Genomic DNA, 25,419 nt, shown 5'->3' on the forward strand with positions numbered 1-25,419 from the left:
CAATGCCAAACAGTTGATGCCAATTACCTGTACAATTCTGCTTGTACAAACAAAATATCACAATACTCCATGGAACTGAGAGCTTATAACACTAATTGTCGTTTTTATCTAGTCTAAAAAATAAACTAGTTGTGACAGTGCTGTCCTTTAAATGTCAGTATCATTTTATATGGAGCGTGGGGCAAAGTGGTAATACCACAGGGTTTACACAGGGTTTACTGTAGCTTTCAGTTACTGTAGGTTTTGTCTGCCCTCTAGTGGTAGAATAGCAGGAATAACGGGTGGAGGCTTGATATCGACCATGAATGGCATGCATTTCAGACTGTGTCTATTTCATCTGCCTGCCTTCATATTTACTGGTAAATTAAGAAATTTCTTTTGCTCAGACTGTAACACTTCATCTAAATCAAGTGTACAGCTTCAAACACAAAGTGAATTCAAAAAAAGTCTACCTGCCTCCGCCATGAGCTCACAATGTTCTGCTGGGACAAATGACTAACCCCTTACCAGAAAGGTTACTGTTACACTGAATTTAGCACTAAATGTAGAAAATAAAATCACTTACAGTGGTCACTTTGTAAGCTGTCTCATTTTAACTGTGTATTAATCTTTTGGGCTTTGTAAAATGTTGAAATATTTGCGTTGTGATTTGATATGTGTTGTAAAAAAATAAATTAATAAATGTTATTTCTGTTAACTGAAAGTGCAGGGTTTGACATATACATGCGTGCATGCTGCGTTCAAAGTTTGGACAAAGTATGACAAAGATTTGCAAGAATTATTTTACTGCTGAAAAATTCCCAATGAAATTGGGTTACTTTGAAGACAGAATTGCAGGTGTAAGAAACAAATTTACTCTCAAAATACTGTATGATTCCAGTCACTGTATATTTGTGCTTCAGAGTGTAATGTTTAATTGAGAGCACCAGTTAGATCATTAGTAGTATAAAGACACTTGATTTGCCTGTACATTTAGGTAGGGAGTAGGGAGTAAAAATGTATTTTTCACTATTAAGCAAAAAGGAAGAATGATCATTTGAAGATTTGGGCAATTTTCTACTCTGATTGAAGGACAATGGGGTGTTTACCATTTTCTGTGTCCATGACCCTCCAGGATGAAGACTTTTTTGTTTTTCTGTGCTGGCCAAACACCTTCCATCCCAGTGTTGGCTTTGTGAACATATTGTCTCAGATGCAATACACAGACTTCTTACATTCACTACAATATTGAAACAACAGAAGAGAAAACTTAAGTGATCAAAATTATCACTTGTATTGAACGGTTATATAAGCTATATCTGTTGCTTCCAGAAATTCCCACCACTCATTGTGCATAAGTATTGATCCATTCAATCCATATTGATCCACATAAGCACCCGCTCAAAAACTAACCCCCCCCCCCCCCCCCACTACAAATGGTTATCAGTTCCTTAACTTTCTAAGTCGTCTGTCATCAGTATTGATAGAAGTATTCAGACAGAGATTTAAAAACACAGCTGAACCACACTTGAACCACAACTGCATTCCTCCTAGTTAAAGTAAAGTGTCCTTTATAACTACAGCTCACTGTTGGTGACAATTGAGTCAAGTGCACCTCTGAAGTCCATCTATATACGAAGCGTGGCTTTGACAGAAATGTAGATGGTCTGGCTCACAGTCAACTACTTCAATCTCAAGTTTTATTCAACTTTCCTTTTGTAAGCTTATTTAAATGTAAGCTCATTATCCAGTTGGTTACAGTTGATCTGTGTGCCCACATAGCTAACCTCGCTAAGTAGCTACATACACTATATGGACAGAAGTATTCGGACACCTGACCATTACACCAACAGGGACTGTAATGACATTGTATTCAAATACATATACTTTAATATCAGGCTTGGGGAATAACGGAATACATGTAATAGTATAGGTTTATTGTATATGGATCAGAAATCACATACAGTAAACCGGGCTGGTCCACGTGGAGCAAAGCAGTCACACCCTCTCTTGAGACCCAGGTCTGAAGAAGCACCTCAAATTCCCCTTCTTTTATACCTTTTTCCTAACCCTTCCCATTGCTGAGCTCACCTGCCAGCTCCCACTCTCATGGTCCACCCTCTTTTTCTCTTTTTGGTTTAATTACGCTTTTACACAATTATTTATTTATTTCTCTCTCTCAATCATTCTTAGTTTTTCTTCCAATATTTTCACGCCAAGCCAAGCTATATTTTTTAAAATAGGTGGCGCTCTCCCAAAATTTAGATTAGCAGTCACCCAGGTTTCCTGGGTCCATTACACCTGTCCTGCAATGACCTTAAGCACACATGGTGAACTTAATACAACCTTTTGCCAGTGAGCTCAAGCTAATACACAGTGTTGCTAGGATAACATAATGTTTCCTACCACACTAGCTACTATCACATTCCGCTGACAAATACAAATATCACCTTGCAAACAAACACATAGCTAGCTTAGCTAGCTACAATAAAAAAACAACGTAGAAAGCCAGATAGCTTGCTAGCTAATTTGGCTTTCATGCACTTTCCTCCACTGTCATATTACTAATAGCTATCTGGCTAGCTATCAAACTAATACAGCCTCATCACGCCTCTTGTCACGAGGCTTTCAGGGGGTCTTAAGTGTGAATCAAGGGGTCTTGGACCCCCAAGACCCCCCGTATTTCGCACCCTGGTTACCGCTATTAATCTAAACGAGGATTCGCGCATAAGAAAGGAAGGAGTACCTGGACAAACAATTAATAAACCTAACAAGGAACATAAAACATTATATTAGGCTATACAATTTCACCAGCACATCCAATCCAATCCAAAAGTAACAGAAAGTAATCAAGTTACGTTACTTTAATATTGTGATACTTGGATTAGGTTACTGATTACATTTTTAAACAGGTAATTAGTAATTGTATCAGAATACATTTTTAAAGTAACCCTCCCAACCCTGTTTAATATGAAGTTGACCCCCCTTTTGCAGATATAACAGCTTCCACTCTTCTTGGAAGGCTTTCCACAAGATTTTGGAGTGTTTCTGTGGGAATTTGTGCCCATTCATTCTGTAGAGCATTTATGAGGTTAGGCACTGATGTTGGACGAGAAGGGGTTGAGGTCAGGGCTCTGTGCGGGCCAGTCAAGTTCTTCCACACCGAACTCATCAAACCATGCCTTTATAGTCCTTGCTTCGTGTACTGGGGCACAGTCATGTTGGAATAGAAAAGGACCTTCCCCAAACTGTTGCCACAAAGTTGGAAGCATAGCATTGTCCAAAATGTCTTGGTATGCTGAAGTATTAAGATTGCCTTCCACTGGAGATAAGGGGCCTAGCCCAAACCCCGAAAAACAGCCCCATACCGTTGTCCCTCCTCCACCAAACTTCACAGTTGGCACAACGCAGTCAGGCAGGTACCGTTCTCCCGGCATCCGCCAAACCCAGACTCGCCCATCTGACTGCCAAACAGAGAAGCGTGAATCGTCACTCCACAGAACATGTTTCCACTGCTCCACAGTCCAGTGTCGGTGTGCTTTACACCACTCCATCCGACGCTTGGCATTGGACTTGGTGATGTGAGGCTTGCATGCAGCTGCTCGGCCATGGAAACCCATTTCATGAAGCTCCCGCCGCACAGTTTTTGTGCTTACATTAATGCCAGTGGAAGTTCGGAACTCTTCAGCCATGGAATCAGCAGAGCGCTGGCGACGTTTACGCACCATGCGCTTTAGCAGTCGTTGACCCCGCTCTGTGATTTTACGTGGTCTTCCGCTTCGTGGCTGAGTTGCTGTTGTTCCTAAACGCTTCCACTTTCTAATAATATCATTTACAGTTGACCGTGGAATATCCAGCAGGGATGAAATTTCACGACCCGTCTTATTGCAAAGGTGGCATCCTATCACAGCACCACGCTTGAAGTCACTGAGCTCTTCAGAACGACCCATTTTCTATCACAACTGTTTGCAAACGGAGACTGCATGGGCCATAGGCGGAAATCCCGGGGGGACAAGGGGGAAATGCCCCCCCCCCCCCCCCCCTTCCTGAGGGTTGTCCTCCTCAATATATCATTGTAAACCTAAATATGTAAATTTAAATAATATAATAATATGTACTGAAAGCACTTGTGCAAATTATAAATGCAAAACAATGCGTTTTTAAGTTTCGAACGATTTCGTCCCCCCTCGGCCTCACAGTGGTTTGGTCCACTGCATGCTATCCCCGATCCCACAAGCATGAGTCCGTTACAAGTGTTTGTGGCTCGGCTGTAGCTGGCCGAGTAAGTAGTTACTTTTGCTAATATTCATTTGAAACAGCGGATGTGTCAAACACGTTTCTTTACTTCTACCACTCAGCAGAATAACACACATTAACATTTGTAACCAGACTGCATCTTGTTTGCTATGTTACCTCGCGGTTTACACAATGACAGCAAAACATTCAAGATCTGCTTCTTCAGTTAAACTAAATCTAATTAAGCTTTAGCTTTATTAGCTTCAGATCAGTTAATGGGTGTTGCTTCTCTCCTACTACTGTAAAGGGCCGTCCACACCAAGAACGATAACTATAACGATAACGATGTCAGCATCCACACTGATGAACGATAAAGTTCTGTAAACTGGCTCCAAGCACGCGCTACATAAAGAGAGGCTGGACAAGTTGAACATAAACATTAGGCTATCTGCCAGGAGTATGTTGGATCCAGCGACAGCCGAAGAAATACATTTGGTTCTTTTATTTAGTAGCTCAGTGGTGCCTGTCTCCTCGTATGAGGCAGAGAAAAGTTTTAGTGTGTCAGACATTTAGCTTTAGTTTTAGTTTGCTACACAGCTATACGTTTTATTACACAATACAGTACAGTTAATTTAACTTCATTTTATTTCATGTATACAGGTACAATGTATAATTTACATTTATTGGGCTTATTTAAGTTTAATTACTTAAGTTGCCCTATATTTGGTGGCATAATTGTCCATCACTTGTTTTGAGAAAAACTACAATAAATAAATATTTTTGATGAATATTTTGGTTGATTTAGTTGGGTTATTCATTAAAGTATTTCTGCTTTTAGAACTGTATTTATTTTGTGCCCCCCTCAGGATTTGCTCTTGAGAATTTTTGTTTATTGTTCCCCCTAATAGCGAAATGAAATTTCCGCCCATGTGCATGGTTAGGTGCTTGATTTTATACACCTGTGGCAACGGGTCTGATTGAAACACCTGAATTCAATAATTAACCGGTGTGGCCAAATACTTTTGTCCATATAGTGTACGTCAGTGCGTGCTACACAACAAACTTTACAACTAAGGCTGGCTAACTTGCCATCCTTCACGTATCAAAGGAAACAACGAGCTGTATAAACGCGGTTATGATCCTACTGTTCAGTAAATCCAGTTCACTGTAGTTAAATTGCATAACCATTAGCTAGCTTGGAAGCTCTCTCGACAACGCCAACTTCGTTTAAAAAAAATCTTCCTGCTTCGTTTCGATTTCTGATGTTTTCAACAACATTACTATTGCTGGGACCTGTTAGCATGTGGTCACTCCCGAACGTTTTCCTTTCCACTTTGCAACCAATTGCGTCACCTTCCTAGTGACCTATCAAAAGCTTTTTCACTTTTAGCACTTCCCCCGCTCACTTGGATTTGGACACAAGATGGGAAGTGAAGGCGGCAAATACGATTCTGATTGGCTGAGATGAATCTCTTGGTATTTCGACCAATCAAGAGAGAATGCATTGTGCCGCCTGTGAACGCTAGTGATTCAATGGTGGAAACAGCAAGCCATCCCATGATGCTCTAGTAACTTGAATATTGTGTTTTAGTTTTTGTTTTGTCTCAAATCAACCCGGATAAGCTGAAAAAGAGGTGAACCGGTGATTCTAATTTTTACACTTTTGCTAATTCACTCATTAGCAATCTAGATGGAAAACAAAGCAATGCCACCACGACTGTGTAGATTATGTTGAAAAACTCCACCGGATACTTCAGTTTGAATCGGTAAAAAGGGCGTGTACCATGACTGGTACAGGGGTGGGATGGGAAACCATCTCGCTCCTGCGGAATCGATATCAAGAGATTTCGGACGCACAATTTTTGTCATTTAGGGCTGCCGATGATCGTTTATCTTGGCGCCCTTCACTTTCGTGTGAAATAATAGAAAAACACTAGTTAGAGACATGGTGAAGTTTATATTGAGCGTAATAATTTTAGTGGTTGTATATTACACCATGCAGTATACCCGAATTGCTGTATAGTTTGCGTCATACTTAAAAATGTACTATAAATTGATTATAAGAAGGCAAGGTACACTCATTCAAACGGTTTCTATTACACCACAGTATCACAATTATAGACATAAGGGAACATAAATGCAATCACACATCTGGATTTGTACCACTGTCTTCTTAAAGCACCTCCAATAGATGCAGTTTTCCACTTTTTCCTCAGGATGTCGACATACCCTCAACGTAAACGATTTCGACAGATTATGCTCAACCGATCTGGACAATTCAGTTGAATTTCTGATTCAGGTATAGGCCTACTGTATGTTTTTGTACCCGTATACAAAATGTATGATGTAAGGACGATTTGCTCGCCGCACTGAAAATACCCACATTTCAATTTCATGTTAAATTTGCAATTTTAATATTAACGGTTGTTCCAAGCTGAGCTTCAAGTCATCTTGATTTAACATCTCTGCACGGTTACCTGCAACGAGTTTTTTTTTCCTGACAGGTAGCCTATTTTCTATATGATTGCTAAAAGAAGCGCTTAATGAGTTCAACATACTATTCCCTAGTTTATTTTTGACTCTAAAACAAATGACAATATAAGTGTACCTTTCGATACTATCCTTGCCCCTGGATGCCTTACATTGGTTAAGATGCATTATGATTTCTTTACACGTGTAAGTAATTAGTCCTGTCCATACTCAGCGAAAGTCTCAGATTTTAGAGAAACATAAAACGTGCATGGAGTGGAAAGATACTAGGCTACTCATTTCTGAAACAGTCCGTTATCCCTGTGGGCTTAGCTGACCTTACCATAAATGATGTGATTACTGTGAGACAATAAATGCCCACGATTTATTATTTTTGGGAATTACACCAGACAGGAAAATCACAGAATTTAAATTAAGCAAAATATAGCCTATCTTTCGTGGATCTTATGCTGATGTCTCGGTTTACCAAGTACAACGCAATGTTATCTTTAGTAGACGTTTGTGCTAACTGGCTAACTCATTCCTTGTTCGACATTTCATTATAATTATTTATAACACAGTAGCTACCCATTCACTTGTGATTTCCATGGCTACGGTTATGGGTAAAATCTATAGGCAATGAGACCCGAACGGCAGACATAAGCGAAATTAAATATCAGCGGTTGCTTAAGAAAAATGCATAGGACTGTGCCTTGTTTTGCACACTACATACTACTAAAAGAGTAAATGGTAAGGCTGTCCGAGCAAGACGGCCAGTACTGGTAACACTGTTACTTTTATCCCGTCCACACAAGGCTAACGTGCTAACTCCTGATAACAGAGAGAACTCTGACATTTAATTCATCATGGAAGGCTGTCATGATATCTCTCGCTGTGCCCCGATGGCTAAGTTCGCGTTCAAAAAAATTCATTCAAATAACTTTCAGACGCCCCACGAACACTGCCGCAGGGACCGACGATGCTCGAAGGGCCAGCAGCCCAACCTTCGGCAGGAAGTTTGGTGAGGGTAAAAACTGCGCATGCTCAAAACCTCTTCGGAACCCAAGAATGTGTGCGACGCTGTAAAACGGTAAGGAAAAAAACACCAATCCTTGAATTCCGTTAATTTTTACAACTCTCGGGGGTTCACGGACAGAATACGGGGAGGTCGGCTTCGCCGTGAGTGTACGAAGGATGGTTTTGGAGGGTAATAACCCCCCGGAGCTGCGTACGCACCCGTTTTGTGCGGGGCAACGCCGCCGCCGCCGCGCGCTGTTGTGAGTGTACGTGCTGCCGCACAGGGAGACGTCATTTTGAGGGGCGAGGAAAGGGGGAAGACGGAGGCACGTTTGCGATTGAGACAAGCGATGCGACGTGCGTTAAAAACTTTTTGCTGGCGTTACGCTCGGTAGCATAAGCAACCAGCAGTACCTGTCGAAGTTTAAAAAAATACACCCCAGTATCCCGCCTGTTTTTGCCTTTGCTTGAATGTGCAATATATTCGGTAGGGGTTAGCTTTCTGGGTACACATATATTGCACGACTGTGACGGAATGAGAAATCAGCGGGGCATAAACAAGGCAATATCCGATAAGATGGCCCAAGAGGACCACGAATGGAAATGAAACAGTTTGCTGGTTTGATAGGTGGCCACCTAATGTTGTAGCAAGCGAGCTAGCTAGCTATGGTAAACAAATGGGGTCTTTTTTTCCAAAATAGGATTTCTCTGGAGCCAGCAGACTTGACCAAGCTACCAGCAACATAGACGGAGCGTTTGAATAGTAATTGATCTTATACACCGGGCAACTTGAAAAGTAACAGTTTACAATGTCCCGTCCGATCTAGCTGATTTGTAACCAGTATTCTCTCCATCATTTAATGTCAGGTAGCTACAGGTCTTCAGACTTTCACCATTTTAGTAATAAATTCTTCGATTGCACCACGATACTTTCCTAGCTAGCTGCTGTAACGGCATGTTTAAATGTGAACTACCTTCATGCTTACCCTCCCGAAATTCGTAGCTTTGGCATGTTCGCTGGGTATCTACGTGTCTTCCGTCGAATATATTTAGTATAAAGTTTGTCTGAACACATGATAAGTGGGTCTAGGAAATGTAGTTTAAGATACTAGCTAATAATAGTAGACATAGCCAATAGTGATTTTAGCTAATATATTAGCTAATAATTAATGGTGACAGGAGGGCACAGGTTTGGTATAAACAGACACAACAGAATAACAATATTGCCCGGTGGGATGTATGTACATCTTAGTTAGCTAAACAGATTGTTTAACTGTTTGCGGCAAACCCCAGCATTCCTGGATTAACTTTCCCCAAAGGTTGAAACCCTGGACTCAACTTTAGACTTTGCCATAGCAGTCTCACATTGCTGCAAGAGCCAGGAAGTAATTACTGGGATTACCAGAGCTGAATGGAATGGTTAGATGGTTCTTAATTCTCCTAAAACTCTTGACAACCAACAAAGCAGATTTTTCTTGTCACTTTGGTGAAGATGAGCAATGCAGTCCCACCACTACCTTGTGTGTGATTCTGATTACACAGATCAAAGCCATGCCTTCACAAACCTTAGCCTTTGATAACAGTTTGTATGCCATGTCACAGCATTGACATGTTATGGGGGCTATTTTGGGGTAGTCTGGATTGTCTCTCTATTTGGAAGATACAAACTCAAAACCATGGCAGATTTCTCTAACTGTTAAATTAAGATGAAAGAAGTTCTTTCTGAGGCTTACATGTGTAGGGTCAGCATCTGGTCTCAGTAATACCAAAGCTGGACACATTCTTTTGCAGCCAGGACTGAGACCAAGACCAATTATAGTAAATTTTTTAAGACCAAGGCTAAGGCCCTGACTGCAAGTAAATGGCTGTGTGTTGGAGACCATAGTCAATATTCAGCTGCATTTAACTCCAAGGAACCCAAGGAAAGCCCATGCTGCTTTAGTTCCACAAGCACTCTCATTTTGGCATACCTTACCCGGGAGTAAATGTATATATGCTTATATGCTTTAAATATTGTGTTATGCTTGAGCCTAAACTAATCTTGACAAGAAGTATTTTAATCATAAATGAATGGGGAGTTGCATGCACAAAACATTATCTGTATCTCTTGCAAAAAAGTATGTCTATGATTTAAACTGATAGTCAAAATAAGGTCAAATTGTGGCAAACAATATTGGCCACATCAGCTCACATACACAAAACACACACAAAGGTACAACAATGCCGTCGCATGTTTCCAAATGATTTAATGTTAAATGACCCTGTTGTCTGAAGGCAGTATCCACTAATTTCCGCTCAGGCTATCAACTCTGCTCTTGCTTGAGGTTACAGTGCCGAGGAATAGAGTAGATCCAGCTGGCCTGCACCTATGGCACCTTAACCTATGTCTATGGCATCATGTATTTGCTAGAATACAGTTTGAACCGAAATATTTGAATAACTAGTCGCACGTAGATTGTGGTTGCCTACAGTATGCTGGCTTGTTACTGTGGCTTTGTGTCGCTGGCTCCTCAGCTGGTTATCTGTAAAAGGTGAGTAATGCCTTCTCAGCTCCTTGTTTCTTTATCCTCCAGAACACTGGTGATGGCGGACACAGAGGTCACAGTGTCCATGGGGGACGTGGTGGTGGTTAATGCCGCCGGAGAGGAGGGTGACCCCAACGATGTCAGCAAGACACAGGTCATCCTTCAGCTCCAGCCTATCACACAGGGGTAAGTGGCAGGGGCAGTACGTAAGGACACGTTACGCAATGCCAAGGTGTGACAAAGAGGAGCTGAAGTAGATGAGGTTAATGCTGCTGTGTGATTATGTTTTTGGGCTTTCTCAAATATTAAACAATGTGTTTACACATGCTATTTTCTGTAGGGCCGTTGGCATCATTTATTTAAATGTACCACCATATGACTGTATTTGTGCTGTAGCATTTAAAGTTAATCTTAAGACTACAGAGACTACTAGCTTGAGGCCAGTGCTGTACTTTTATGATGACTGCTTCAACATAATAAAAACCAATGCCATTACTGTGAACACGCATATCACCCGTCATTTAAATTAACCAGTTAGCAGCAGATAAAGGGGATAGGTTACAAATTTTTTGTTGGACTTCTGTGTTTAACTGTTTGCTAAGCAAAGCTTACAAGCAAAGCTTACTCGTGAGCATGAGCAGAGGAAATTTTGTAGGTATAAGTCCTGCGCCCTGTGTATGCAACAAGAGTACAAGTACTGACTGTACGAGTAAAAGGTAGGCTACTGTTCAGGCATCAAGAGATAGAAAACACTGTCAGTCAAGAGCACAGCAATTCACATACCTGTATACCCATCAGACCAATATTTGTGGGTGAAGTATCACTAGGATTCGGATATCTTTATTATCCCCGAGGGCCAGTTTTTTGTACAGCCAGCAGTATCCACACAACATCAGACCAACAGTAATAAATAAACAATAAACACAAAATAAAAAAAACAACATAAAAAATCCCACTGGGTAAAGGACAGTGACTACAACATAAAAATCACATTGAGTTATTTAGAAGGCCAATGGCGGCTGGGACAAATGAGTTCTTAAATCTGTTTGTCCTGCATGTTGGCAGTTTGTATCTGCGGCCAGATGGAAGCAACTTGAACTCCTTGAACAAGGGGTGGGTAGGATCAGCCAGGATTGACCGGGCCTTCTTCAAAGTCCTGACCTTGTACAGATTATTATTTCATTCAGGGTCGTACCTTTAATTTTGCTACACACTTTGATGATACCCTGCAATCTGTTTCAGTTTTTGAGATTAAGTGACCCAGTACAGCTGACAAAGGAGAATGTAAAGACAGATTCAATAAAGCAAGAATAAAACATTTTCATAAAAGTATTGCCAACATGTTTTAGGTTATCAAAAGTTAATGCTTTACTTGGTGCTGTAGAACAGCGTTGTTTCCCAAACCTCTCCTGGCGTACCCCTTGTCCTGCATGTTTTAGATCTCTCTCTGCTCCAACAAAGCTGAATTAAATGATCAGTTTGTTATGAAGCAGCTTCAGGAGTTCATAACGAGTTGATCATTTGAATCAGCTGTGTTGGAGCAGGGAGAGATCTAAAACATGCAGGACAAGGGGTACTCCAGGAGAGGTTTGGGAAATGCTGCTGTAAAACATGGGCCCTGTAGTGGCACAGTACCAGCATAGCTCTTCAGGAACAGGGCCTGCATGATCCTGGCACTAAGCCTCTGCCTTGATAAGGTACTTTACACTGGTAACATACCTTAACAGGAAAACACGTAATTTACTTTCATGTGCATAACATATAACATGTGTAATTCAGTACATAAATGTCCGTCCTTGTGAGGTTCAAACTTAGTGCAGTATCATATACAGCACAAAATAAACCCCAATGCTGCCTTTTGAAGGTGTCATAAATAAATTTTTTATTCTTATGTAGATATGAGCAATATACTGCCAGCCAGCAACTTGGTTGGACTGCAGACTTGCAGTCCCAATATCAATATAATGCCAGAATTATCTGTTCACAGAGTGATAAACTATTACAATAGCTGCATAGTATTGTACATAACACCCCTGTCGAAATTGGACTGCAGTGTTTCGCAGGTCTTTTCCCTCTGTTAACCGTAAACCCACTGTAGAGATGAGAGAATAAGGCTATGGGAAGTCTAAATTGGGTGCAGGTATCATGTGCTATCAGGGTTCATCAGTTATTGGGTTTATGAAGCCTGAATCTCCCATCACAGCCTCAGAGGGCTTCTCCTTTTGCATTTGCATTGTAATCTAAAGGGTTTGTCTCCCTCTGCAGGATAGGTGAAGAATGTGCCGAGACAGACACTGCTGTCATTGGTGCAGAAACAGTCAATCAGGGTGAGTGCTTTCAGGCTTGTATTTCCTATTAACTGCAAGAGGATCTGTAAGTAAAGTCAAATACAGAGTCATATTGATCATCTTTTCATGGTCCTTCCTTTACCTTGGAATGTGGATTTTTCTAAGATTTAGTGAATATACTATGTTTATGCTCTCACATTCCCAGTGCTGGTCTGTGCACTGTGCACGGAGTTATGCAGAAAAAGATTAAGATCAAGATGAAGAGAAGGATGGGGGTGACCAGTTTTTCTGTGTATGTGTGTACATGTGCATGCATGTCTGTGTCTGTGTGTATGTGCGTATGCACGTGTGTGTGTATTTGTGTGTGTCCTGGCAGAAGTAACCACAGCTGAAGGGGAGGAGGTGGAGTTTGGTTATCCAATCACGTGCGGCGAGAGCAAAGCGGTGCTGCTGTTCAAGAAGTTTGTTTGCCCGGGGATCAATGTGAAGTGTGTGAAGGTCAGCCTTTTGTATTTTCACTTGAGGCTGATGAGACTTCTCAAGTCTCCAGCAACTAAACATTATTTAAAGCCAGCGCAGTGCAGCACTGGGCACAAATTGGCCTCTTGTTCAACAATGTAATATTTTCATCTGTGTACTCAATGGAGATTAATAAGCCTTACTTAAGGACTATAACAGAACTTAAGGGCCTGAGAACAGAGTCTGCACAGGGTTGGGAATGACAGAAGGGAAGGATAATTTTTCCTCCGGTATTATAATGGCTGAAGATACTGGGCATCTCTAAATAGGTCAGGTACGTAAGTACTGTCATCTGAATTGCATGCCTCGTTCTAGACCCACTGCAGCTGCAGCCATCTCAGTCTCTCCCTGCAACACACTCTTGAGATAATGATCATTCCCTGGGGCCAGTAGCCATCTCTGTGTTAGGACAAATGCAGTGAGTGACGGATCCCAACCATATAATGAAATGTGTCATTATGTTTGGGGACTCGCAGAAGCAGTTCAGGTTAAGTATAGTACTTAAAGGTACAACAGCATCATCCTGCGTGGGATTCACTTGTCCCAGCGGTCTGTAATGTGGTCTGCTCAGCCAGTGGGGCGTGACTCACTGTCTCTCCGTTGCTCCTTGCAGTATGACGACCAGCTGATCAGCCCCAAGCAGTTCGTGCACCTGGCGGGAAAAGCCACCCTGAAAGATTGGAAGAGGGCGATCCGACTGGGCGGAGTCATGCTCAGGTAAAGGGACGGGGGTCTGTTTGAGAGTGAGCGCCCTCCCGTTCTCAAGATGTGCGCTGGGTCTGTTACTTAGGGTGATTAAAAACCTGTCCCTCCTTCTGCTGAGTCAGCATCATCAGCCATGTCGCATGCTGTTTTTTTTTCTGTGATCCCATTATATTTATCAGCAAATTAGATTAATACTGTCATATCTGCCAGACAGAGTTGTTTAGGAAAGATTAGAGTTTAGAGATTGCAAGTGATCAAAGGATTGGCTGACTTTGTGTGAATAGATTATCTGATTTATTTTCCAGATTGCTGCTTTGTCTATTTTTGACTGTGTTATGACATATTTATGTGTTGGAGTCGATTACATTTCAGTTCAGTCAGATCAGAGAATGAACTGGAATTCACATAGTGAACTGAAAGTTGTCCATCATTTCCATGAAGATTTTTCAGTTAATGAATTATCCTAAAAACCAGCCTGCCAATGCGTGAAAGATTGATTACCCTGTAGCCTGCTGCCAACCCTCCATCAGACTAATTCATTTCTGAGGGCTTATAGACATCTCACTGTATATGTTTGTAGTATTTTTTGTATGGAAGTATTTTCAGGGAATTTCACTTGACCACCTCTTTGCTAGGGGTCAGGGAATCATTTTTTCAGTTGTCCTAGAGGTTTCTTCTGCTTTTTGATTCCCTCTGGAGAATGTCTTTATGGTGCTTTGTGACAACCCCGGTTGTGCTATATTAAATAAATGTTTTTGCTGTTTTTGAATTGAAGGCAATTTTTGTGGGTCTCCTAGAGCTCAAGAAGCCAGCACAGCGGGACAGGAATGATGCAGCTCCCCTGCTGAATTTCCTGGCAAACTGCAACATTGTGAACGTTAAATGACATTATTAATCACGTTATTTATGCTCTTAGCAGAAGGCCTCATCCAAGGTGCCTTACAGAGCTCGGTTTTTCTCCCTCAGTACAGCTGGGTATTTATTATTGCCCTCTTTGACAGTACACTGGCACCTGCTTCACCTGGGAATCCAACCTGCAGCTGGTTACAAGGTGGCTGTAACGTGCTGGCCACGTTAGATTTTCATGATAATCTCGGACAGTTTACCTGAGTTTAATTGCCTCAGTACATATATAGCTTTAAAAAATAATAGGAAACAGCATGCTATTAAATAAGCCATTAAAACTGCCCTGGATAAGGCTGTCTCTTAGGTAAATAATTAAAGCTAATAATTCCACATCGTAAGCCGTTTATACAGCTTGGCATAATTAGGGCATATCTGGCCCAGGTTAATTCTGAAGAGAAACAACAGCAGTTTCCCACCTGGGATTTGAACATGTGACATTCTGGTGGTGCATTTAGTTCCTTGAGCACTGGTCTCCTCTGTCCTACTCTTGAGTTCTGGGTCTCTCTTCTCACCAGTGTGGTTTTGATCTGTCCTCTTTCTCTTCCTGTAAGTAACTCTCCCGTCTGTTTGCCTGCCTGCCTGTCTGTCTATCTGTCTGTGTCTACCGATCTATCTATCTATCTGGGCGGCAGTGTAGCGTAGTGGTAAGGAGCAGGACTTGTAACCGAAAGGCTACCGGTTCAATTCCCTGCTGGGGCACTGCTGCTGTACCCTTGGGCAAGGTACTTAACCCAGAATTGCCTCAGTAAACATTCAGCTGGGCAGTTTCTTAAGAATTGTTACCCTTGTAAGTCGTTCTGGACAAGAGCGTCTGCAAAATGCCAGTAATGTAATGTATCTATCTATTTGTCTGTCTATCCCTCCCTCTCTCTCTCTCTCTGTCTTTCTCTCCCTCTCTCTGTCTCTCTCTCCCCCCCTTAATTGGCTGCAGAAAAATGATGGACTCGCGGCAGATTGACTTCTACCAGCACGACACAGTGTGCACCAACACCTGCCGCAGCACCAAGTTCGACCTGCTGATCAGCAACACCCGGCTCCCCCTGCAGGGCAGCGAGCTGCCGACACCCACTGTCCCGCAAGGTGAGACAGTGATGTACCTGCATGCTGAGAGAGGTCATTCCATGTTATTCCCTTGAAGTGACACATCTTGCCCCTAACATCTATTCGTAAGGAGAAACGGGTCATACCCATTTAAAACCCAATGCAATGTTTTGCAGGAGTTTATGTTACCGCAGTTTTGGATGTAACATTAATCTCTCAATTTAGTGGCCCAGTAAAGAAAAGCTATTCAGAGGGAGTTATTTCAAATGCTTACATTTTAATACTTGCTGTTGAATTGAAGTCGGGTTGTTGGAGGATTCTGTCTCTGCCTCGGATTGCCTAATCTGACTTCACAGCGCTACTTGTGAAGGCCTAATTAAACCGAAATTAAAAAGTGATGTTTCTGTCTGTTTGTCCCAAGCCTGTCTCTCTCTTTCCCTCTGTCTGTTTTAGCTTTCTCTTGCAAATTGGAGCTGTGAAGTTGTCCAAGACTGCTTATCTGTCTGTCTGTTTCTGTAGGTAATGGAGGTCAGGCCGCCGTAGTGGACGACCGGCCAGAGGAAGCCTCGACCACCGTGGAATTCAGCCCCAGGCCGGTCGCCATAGTAACAGAGACGGAAAGCAAGCGAGAAACAGAAGATATCTCTGGTGAGTCTCGGCTCCCTTCCCTCCTGCTAACTTTACACCTCCATCCACACTCACAACTCAATTAACAACCAATCTGCACCATTCCTCTCATTATATCCCCAGTTCCTGCAATACACATTCAGTCCACAGCCAGTCCCCTCAGTGTACACCCAGGCAACGTCTCAGGCCCCTCAAGTAATGCCCACTTTATGCCCAATTTGTCCTAAACCCACCCTCCTGCCCCTAACCTTCCAAATTTACCTGCCTCACATAAATGGCTTGCATTGGTCTGATGAAGGTGTCTAACGGGGTGGCATTTTAGCACAGTGGTAAGGAGTAGGGCTAGTAACCGAAAGGTTGCTGATTCGATTCCCCGCTGGGGCACTGATGCTGTACCCTTGGGCAAGGTATTTAACCTAAATTGCCTCAGTAAATAACCAGCTGTATAAATGGATAACATGTGAAAACTGTTACCTGTGTAAGTCGCTCTGGATAACAGTATCTGCTAAATGCCAATAATGTAATGTAATGTAATGAGATTGTCCTCTGTCTCTCTCAGAGGAGACCCTGAACTTCTGGAAGGGCATCGCGGATGTGGGGCTGATGGGCGAGGTGGTGGCTAACATCCGCACCGAGCTGCTGGAGCTTCTGACAGGGGTACAGCAGCGGAGCGCCACCCTGCAGGAGCCAGGTAGGTAACCAGTCACAATCAGTGCCACGATCTCATCAAACCAGAGGCATCTGCTGGGTCCTCGTTGGAAGTATTCTTAACTTTGTCTTGTTTTAGTTTAATGGAAGTTTGAGCATGTCTCCATATGGGTGTTTACAGTATTAACTCGTAACTTAATTTAGCGGTTTTAAATTTGCATATGCTTCAGGTCCAATGAGGTGGTTTGAAAAGTGCTGTAGGCAAAAATCAGCTCTTGGAAGTGTTCTGATCAGTTGCTTGTTGGCTTTGCTGGTTGAATGATTGTCAGATGCACTGATCTGGGATCTGTGTGTGGCAGATGTGGCAGTGCTGAGCAGCCTGGGCCAGGTGTTTGGGCTGCTGAACACGGTCAAGCGGGTCCTGGACAGCAGGCGAAGCCAGACGGACCCTAGCCAGGAGGAGTTCCTCAGCACTCTGACAGGTGGGTGCAGAGTCGAGGGCAGCCCCACACAGGATTACACACACACTTATGTTAGCTTGATGGTTACCCCAATGTTAACAATTGGTACAATGAAGTAATTTGTAAAATCCTCAAAGTTGTCTTTTCATGTAATGTTTAATGTCTTGGTATGCAAAATTTTTCCTATATGGGAGTGTGACTGTCAGGAACCGTTGATGGAAACAAAGCCATGGCTCACCATTTAACATATGTACTGTAATGGACTTTCCAAAGTAAAATTGTACTTAAATTTATAGGTAATACTTGTACTATATCCTGACATGACTGACAGCACAGGCAAGGGCAGTGGTTGGTTGTTCTGACATCTGCATGCGCCGCCCCCTTTCCCAGGGCTGGAGCAGCAGCTGGAGGAGCAGAAGAAACAGGCGCGTGATTGGCGGGCCCGCTCTCGCGCGCTCCACAACATGGTCTTCACGTCGTCGGGGGCCCCCAAGCCGCCCGCCAAACGGCCGCGTCTGCAGCGCCCCGCCTCGGCGGGCCTGCTCAGCACCTCCGCCACCCAGCAGCAGGGCCAGCTGCCCCAGCAGTTCACCGTCCTCTCCCCCATCACGCTGTCCCCCATGGGCCAGCCGTTCACCATGACCGGCCTGCCCGTGGCCACGCTGGGCCAGCAACCCAATACCGTCACCCTGCACACCCTGCCCGCCGGCTCCCAGCTCTTCACCCGCTACGCCGCCAGCGCCACCGGCAAGGCCGACACCATCACTCTCCACCCCACCTCCAGCCTGACGCTGCTCAGCACGGCCGCCATGCAGGAGCCCAGCCAGCTGGGGGCGATCGTGAGCCCGGTGGAGCTGGTGCACCTGGCCCACGAGGACGAAGCGGAGGCCGGGGACAGGGGCGAGGGCGGGGGGGAGAGCAGGCCGGAGGACGGGGAGATGGTGGAAGGGGCAGTACTGGTGCAGGAGGCCGGGGTGGAGGTGGAGGAGGCGGAGGACGAGGGCCAGACGCACACCACAGTCATCGAGATCGACCCGGCGCCGGGCGACCACGCGGACGGGGTGGTGGGGCTGCAGCTGGAGGGGGAGGTGGTGGGCGAGGAGGGCGGGGTGGTGGTGCAGGGCGAGATGGAGGTGTTGGGGGAGGAGGGCGGTGTTGTGGTGCAGGGTGAGATGGAAATGGTGGGCGAGGGGGAAGGGGCCAGTGTTGTGGTGCAAGGCGAGGTGGAGGAGGTGGAGGGGCTGCAGATGGAGCCTCAGGAGCAGCTCCATGACGTGCAGATAGTGGTCGTCGAAGACGAGGCGCACGAAGAGGCCAAATGAGGATGCCTTACCAAGGGCGTGTTCACCCAGAGCCACAAGAGAGAAGGACAGAGAGGGCCAATACAGGAAGCATTAAGACACAACGTGTAGCAAGTCATGGGTGGATGTGGTCTGTAGAATTTTGGGGGCTTTTTTTTGTTGTTTTTTCAGAACCACAGCAACTCTACCTGACCTGTCACAGAATTTCAGTGTATCTATACATCTTTTTGAGTGACCCTTTTCTACTCACAACTGGAACGTTGTTTTTTCCCTTTCCTGAAGGACTAACGGTACATTTTCTGTTGAAGTCACGTGGATTGCCATATGGAGATGCCACTGGATGCATCTCACCCAAGACAGACACTGGTCTCAGCTGTCTCTGTTGCAAAGACTGCTTCTCACACCCTTTTTCTTCTCTAGAGGTGTCTCTGACATCGTTGTCATCACAACTGTGCACACGAGCAAAAAGTTCTCCTTGGGGTCTTGTGGTAACAGGCTTGCTAGTATGTGATAATGTTTTCACATATTGTCAGAGTCTTCATTGCTTGAGTTTTACAGACCCGACCATATGTTGCGCACCTGTGCCCTGGTTGGGAATGGCTTAGGTGGGTGAGCACAATTTTTTTTTAAATACAAAGAAATTTCACCAGACCTCCTTGCAGGGCATACTTTGGTTATTTTGTAAATGGACCCCTTCTTTACTTCATGTGCTGTTCAAGCTTTTAAAATCTAATTCCATATTTTTTTTTCTTCAGTTTAACAACACATGCTACTCATGGTACTGTCTCCAGAGATTGTTTTATGACTTTGATTGTGGCAGAGTTGTTCTACATTTCTATTACATTTTATAGAATGGTCTGAAGAGAGGATCGGGGCTGTGTTCTTTGCCTTTAAAATGTGAAATAAGGCAGGCAAGCGGATCTCTGGTCAAAACGTATATTTTCATATGTTGTATAATGAATGGCTTTGGAGACATCGTTCTCTGATATTGAGGTAATTTTTCACACGTATTGCACATCATATCAACTTATAGGCTTTGACCGGTGCCTCCCCACCAAGTTTTCCATCTATACCTGTGCAGCTCAACATGTTCATAGGTGGTTGAGATCATCACCTACCCACGCAGTCTGGAAAGTTCTGTGTCTGTTGGGCAGACTAGTTCTTATTCTGTGGTGTTTGTATAGAAGGCTAGAGGCAAAAGAGAAAATATGCATTGTTATTCTTCTGTTTTCTCATGGTAACGAAGGTAGCGGCTCTGATGATACAGTGGGCAGGCACCTGTAGTTTTTCAGCGAAGTTGTGAAAACTAATTTAGTGTAGCTAGATGCTGCCTGCCAAGGACTAACCTTGTATAATCTTCTGTTTTTTTTACATATAATGGCTGGAGTTTGAATGAGGGTTGGATTAGCAGATCCTGGATCAGCTGTTTGGGTATAAACACAGGAGTTTTCGTAGAGAGGTGAACTGAGAAGCTGCTGACTGATCCTCACCAGGGGATGGGGGGTGTTCATGAAAGAGAAACTTCTGGACTGCTCACATTCCCTGCACACACCCCCTCGGTGGGGGAGGGGAGTGGGGTATGCAGTTTCAGTGTGATTAAAATGACTGTTTTGCTCAACCTTTTAAGTGGCTTTCCCTGTGTTCACATACGTCATTTCACCAGTGGCCAGTGACATGTGTGTTTAACTAGTCTCATGAGCCAGGAGGAGGAGGGGAGGGATGAAGACAGGGGTTTTGGGGGGGGCCTTTTGGAGTGTCAGGTTTCCATGAATTCAGAGTGGCTGATCTGTAGCCCTAGGGCTCAGAGTTTTCAATTCGGAGTTTCATATATGGTCCCTGAAATAAATTGAGGGCAATAAAGAGCATCTATTATGAATTGGAGTGATGATATGGTAAAAAAATATAATGGTCTGGGGAAATAATTATATCATACAGACAAATATGAGCAAGGAGGTGCCAACTCATCAGCCATTCCATCACCTCCCCTTCATGTAAAGTGTGAAATATAACAGCTTTCCCATAAAAATGATTATATATAGATAGTAAAAGTATTTGAATTCTCTGTATAATAAATTCATTGGGTATTAAATACGGGAAAATATTTTTCACTGTGGCCCTTTGTCAATGAGTGGTAGATTCTGGGGCCTACTCTGGGTCAGGGTAGCCACCCTTGATTTCATTATGTAAACTGGTGCAGATCCTCATAGTTATATCACATATTGTGAGAGTCTTTTCTGTGAGGAATTTAAAAGGCAAGGGGTCAGAGAAGAAGTTGGCAGAAGTCAGAAGAGGGGTCCCATCTATCTGGCCCCAGGTTGTAGTCATGTCGCTGTCCTCAGAAAAATATCATAATATATCCTAAATCATAATCCCTAATCCCTATCATAAAATATCCTAATTTTGACCAAAAAAAACTGAAAGTGTGTGCGTGTGTGTGTGTGTGTGTGTGTGTGTGTGTGTGTTCAGAGAGTGAAGTGTTTGAATGTCCACCTTTCTGCACTTATTACTGCCTGCAGAATTTTTTAAATCACAGATGGTAATATATGCATATATTTGAATCACCACAAACCTCTGCATCTCGGGTACAGAAGACGGTAAACTTGTGTGTGGCTGTTCACGAATCCCCCATCTGCACTTCAGGTAGACTGGTGCAAAGCAGACAGTCAAAGCAGATGCTGACTCACTGTGCTGAGGTGTGTGCATGATTTCCATGGTGAGGAGACGCTGCGAAGGAGTTCTCTCTCATGACTGTGGGCGTCATGCTGTGTACAAATCCTGCCCTGCTTTCCTGTTTTTAGTGGTTGTTTAGATCGGCTGATTTGGAGAGCGGGGTGAGAGAGATGAGCTGTCCAGATGATACAATGATCCATTACTCTGCACAGTGTTACACACACAAACGCAAGTTACGCAACCGCTGCTGCCCTACCTCTGACACAATGGCAACCACGCTGCTGTGGTTTTACGTCATTAAGGTTTAAAACATGTCGCTGGGTGCAGTGCAGTGGTGAATTTTAGCTGTGGGAAAACGTCAGTACAGCATAGATGACTGTGGGTCTCTTCTTACTGGCAGATGTCAGGTGGGATCTCCACAGATAGGTGGTGCTGTGTTAAAAGGCAGCTGGGCTTGCTCAAGAGAGTCTCACGTGTGGTGAGGTATGTGTACCTTTTTGTAGCCTGGAATGGTATTGAGATACAGAAAGTTCTAGAACAAAGAGTCACACTTCCTGTGAAAAGTCTTGTGACGGAGCCGTCTTCGGCGGCACAAGGCGGGTCTGCGGTGTCTGCTGCTTTGACGTAGCAGCCAGGGCAGAGAGCGGCGTGGAGACGGCGGCATCAGCTGCTGCGCGCCACCTCTCACCGGCGCGGTGTCGGCATCCCGGCCCCTCGGGCGAGCGCGGCGGGCCCGTGACGTGACAGCAGGTGCAGGATGTCTGGCGGAGCGTGAACGGAGCGAGGCGGAACGATGGCAGCGTCGGCCCCCGTCCGTCCGCCCCGTGAGAGACGCCTCACCTGCTGTCTCCTCGCTGTGATTCAGACCCTCGCGTTGCAGGGCCGTCACCCCACCTCTCACCCTGCCTCATCCTACCATCCTCCTCCCTCATCTCGCTGAGAAATGACAGCCCTGCTACCTTCAAGCCGGGCAAAGGTCCTATTACGGTAAATCACTCTTTTTTTTTCTGTCTTCCACTCTCTCTCCCTCTCCCCTCCTCTCCCTCTGTAGAAAAAGCGCTCTCCCGGCTTGGATAAATCGCAGCTTCAACCTGGTGGTGGTTTCGGATGAGCAGACCAAGACAGGGGCAAATTGTGGGCCCTGAAATCTTCCCTTCAGCAGTACGGAATAATATGTTGCAGAGCGCTTTCATCGTGTTACATCACATTACATTATTTACTTGCCTGGCAGAAGCCATTTTCAAGGATCGCATGCAGTGCTGCCTGTGTTACATCATGCTAGTTCTATAACCCGTTTATAGGGCTGCGTATTCGTGGTGAAGTACCTTGTTCAAGAGTGCATCCCCTCGAACTGGGATTCAAACACATAACCCCCAGGACCAGAGTCGATACTTTCACCACTACCCCACATGTAGCCACCATCCAGAGTCATAGAACCCCTTTCTTAGCTCAGTAGTATATCAGTAATCATCACTCTTCACTGTGATATTTTGATTGTGCTCCCTATCAGTGGGGGGGACAAGCTTCCAAATGTCTGGACTTGATTAAGCGAGCATTCATGCTCCCCATCTTAAACATCAAATCAATTCTTCCGCATCGACCTTGTGACTAATGAGGAGAAATTCACAGTGAATGACTGACCTGATCTGAAATTGCCACCAGGGGGTACAGTGGCAACCAGTGAACTACAAATAATGGGGGGGGGCAGAGAACATATCATTTATCTATTCATGGTCCTGAACCTTTTTTGTATGATAATTAAAGTCGCTAATTTTGGTAAGGATCACCTATCAACATCCAATTCATTTTCACATAACTGTCTAATGTGGCAACGTTCATTTTTGCACTTCGCATTATATAACTCCTAACAAAGAGGTCTGTCGGTTTACATTAAGCAACTTAATTAGAAAGGGTTTAAATGGCAACAGAAAGCGTGAGAGATTTTCTCCCCCTTTGAGAGCTCAGCACAGCGCTCTCCTCCTGGCACGTACTTATCCTCTATGGCTGACAGCCTGCTTGCCCCCCGCTGCAGGACCAGACTGACAGCGACGCGGAGCGCGAGGGGAGGGGCTGTGATCTTTCATCCCAAATTATGACGCCGTGCCTCCCGTTCTCTTTTTTTAATATGACACGTCTCCTCCATCAACTGGTGCGGCCGATTTCTGCTGTGGCAGCGAGGTTGTGTGTGTGTGTGTGTGTGTGTGCGTGTGTGTGTGTGGGGGGGGGAGCTCTGACAGCTCTGGACCCCTCTGCTTGTAAAGATAAACTTTAAAGGATTGGTTGGGTGGTGGTGGGGAGGGGGGCAGCTGTCAGAAAGTGGGAGAGTTAGGGCTGGCTCGACAGTTCGATGCACTCGGTTGGCACTGAGACACATTGCCTGATGCACACCTCCACGTCACTCTTCTGGCTCACAGACTAGCAGGACTGCAGTGGGGCCAGTCTGCTGCCCCCGACCAGAGGCAACGGGAGACTCTTAAAATTTCCATTTCTTGCTGCTCTTTAACAAGCGCCCAACCAATCAACCCTTCAAGTAAACCAACCAAACTGTTTGCAGTACAGTACAGCGCCACTCAGAATGGAAACACAGAATGCACAGAGGTGGATATAGGTGAGGGGAAACTGTAGTGGAGGAGGTGGTAGCTGTGTCATGCAAACAGGGCTCTATGAGTTTGGGGTGCGGTGCTGACATACATTCAGAACATGAGTTGTCATGTCAGTTTCATTCGTTTGTACATTACTGCCACGTACACAAAGCCTGAGAACAGCAATACGAAAAAAAAACTGATATCTGATAACTGATGCTAGACACAATGTGAGCAGTCAGCTGAGATTAGGCGGAACATTGGTTTGTAGTTAAATTTACCACAAGAGGGGGCACTTCGACTGCTTTTAAGTCATTTGACGCTGAGGCTTGAGTTTAAAAAAAAAAATTCTCTTTGAATTGTTTATCCTGACGTCACACGCTCGGAGTCTCAGCGCCGTTTCAACTGTACATCAGGAATCAACGGGCTGGAATCCGCAACTTCGCACCAGTGTTACCGGATTTCAACAGATAAGTCGCACTGGACTAATACAGCGCAATGAATACTGTGGCTGTTCTGCTGATACTGGCCGTTCCGATCTATGCTGACAGTTTGGAAGGACCAACAGGTAACAAGAATGACGCTTTAGCCGTTTTTAAGTTTAAAACAACGCACCCCCGTAAAGGTAGTGATTGTGTTTTGAGGTGGATGAGATTACTTTTCGGTGACCAAGGATGTGTTCTCAGGAAGGGGAGAAGGGACGCCTTTGTATTTGCTGTAGTCTTAAGTGTTTTTCTCTTTTTTTGTATTTTGAGGTATTGAGAAGTTTGCCAGTCACAAAGATATCTTCCCACAGTGTAATTGAAGTTTCTTGATTGTATGTAGCCTAACGCTTGGAGTTGATGGCCAAACGAACAATATGTATAAAATTACTCTCTTAATTTACGTGCGCGGTGAATACAACCTGGCGTTTCTAGTAATTTGCGAGAGACGAGTTGTTATTAGGTGTATCTGAATGAGCATCAGACCGACGAGGTGCAACGTGATGTAGCCACAGCAGTGCTTCTCTTCAGTCATTGCAAGGTGTGGATGATTAAATCGGAAGTTAGAAATACCCCGCAATTTTGGATAAATTTTCTCCTATAGGCTACGTCTTATTGGAGAAATAGGTGTCTTGACTTGGTCTCCAGTATAGTTTACCTGTATAGCACAGGGAAAGGGAAAACTTCCCAGTCACTCTAAAACAAACACTGCATATGCAAGCAATGCGCTCACGTGTGTCCCTTTGTTTATCAGTGGGCTTCTGTCGAGATTGAACTGATGCTTCAGTTTCTTTGGTGCAGTGATTGTATCCTACATTTGACAGTCGGATAACTTCATTCGCGACGCTGCAGCTACAGAGTTGGCTTTTCTTTATAATAATGTTCACTGATTTGACCTGAGAGTTGTAGACCGGAAGAAGCTGCGCACCAACAACTAGTATCATTGTGTGTCTAATAGAGGCT

At 44.3% G+C, this 25,419-nt stretch overlaps 2 protein-coding genes and 1 non-coding gene across 3 annotated transcripts in view; all 3 read left to right on the plus strand.

Moving 5' to 3' along the window:
- Positions 1 to 5,983: 5,983 nt before the first annotated feature.
- Positions 5,984 to 6,120, plus strand: LOC118769322. Its single transcript, XR_005004492.1, has one exon. It is a non-coding gene; the product is annotated as a U11 spliceosomal RNA (small nuclear RNA).
- A 1,615-nt stretch (positions 6,121 to 7,735) lies between these two features.
- gmeb1 (glucocorticoid modulatory element binding protein 1) lies at positions 7,736 to 18,743 on the plus strand. The gene is made up of 10 exons (XM_036516157.1): positions 7,736 to 7,774; positions 10,275 to 10,412; positions 12,492 to 12,553; positions 12,891 to 13,012; positions 13,647 to 13,750; positions 15,576 to 15,724; positions 16,205 to 16,333; positions 16,872 to 17,003; positions 17,320 to 17,442; positions 17,812 to 18,743. Exons 2-10 carry the CDS (start codon positions 10,285 to 10,287, stop codon positions 18,741 to 18,743), a joined length of 1,881 nt encoding a protein of 626 aa, XP_036372050.1. The 5' UTR covers positions 7,736 to 7,774; positions 10,275 to 10,284.
- Positions 18,744 to 24,400: 5,657 nt separating this feature from the next.
- Positions 24,401 to 25,419, plus strand: part of LOC118796442 (receptor-type tyrosine-protein phosphatase U-like) — a 103,579-nt gene continuing 102,560 nt past the window's right edge. The window contains exon 1 of the mRNA XM_036555299.1: positions 24,401 to 24,542. Coding sequence (XP_036411192.1) covers positions 24,473 to 24,542 — 70 coding nt within the window. The 5' untranslated portion in view covers positions 24,401 to 24,472. The remainder of the gene's footprint in view (positions 24,543 to 25,419) is intronic.

The sequence above is a fragment of the Megalops cyprinoides genome, chromosome 21 (assembly GCF_013368585.1).
Source record: "Megalops cyprinoides isolate fMegCyp1 chromosome 21, fMegCyp1.pri, whole genome shotgun sequence".
In the NCBI taxonomy this organism is placed as follows: Eukaryota; Metazoa; Chordata; class Actinopteri; order Elopiformes; family Megalopidae; genus Megalops; species Megalops cyprinoides.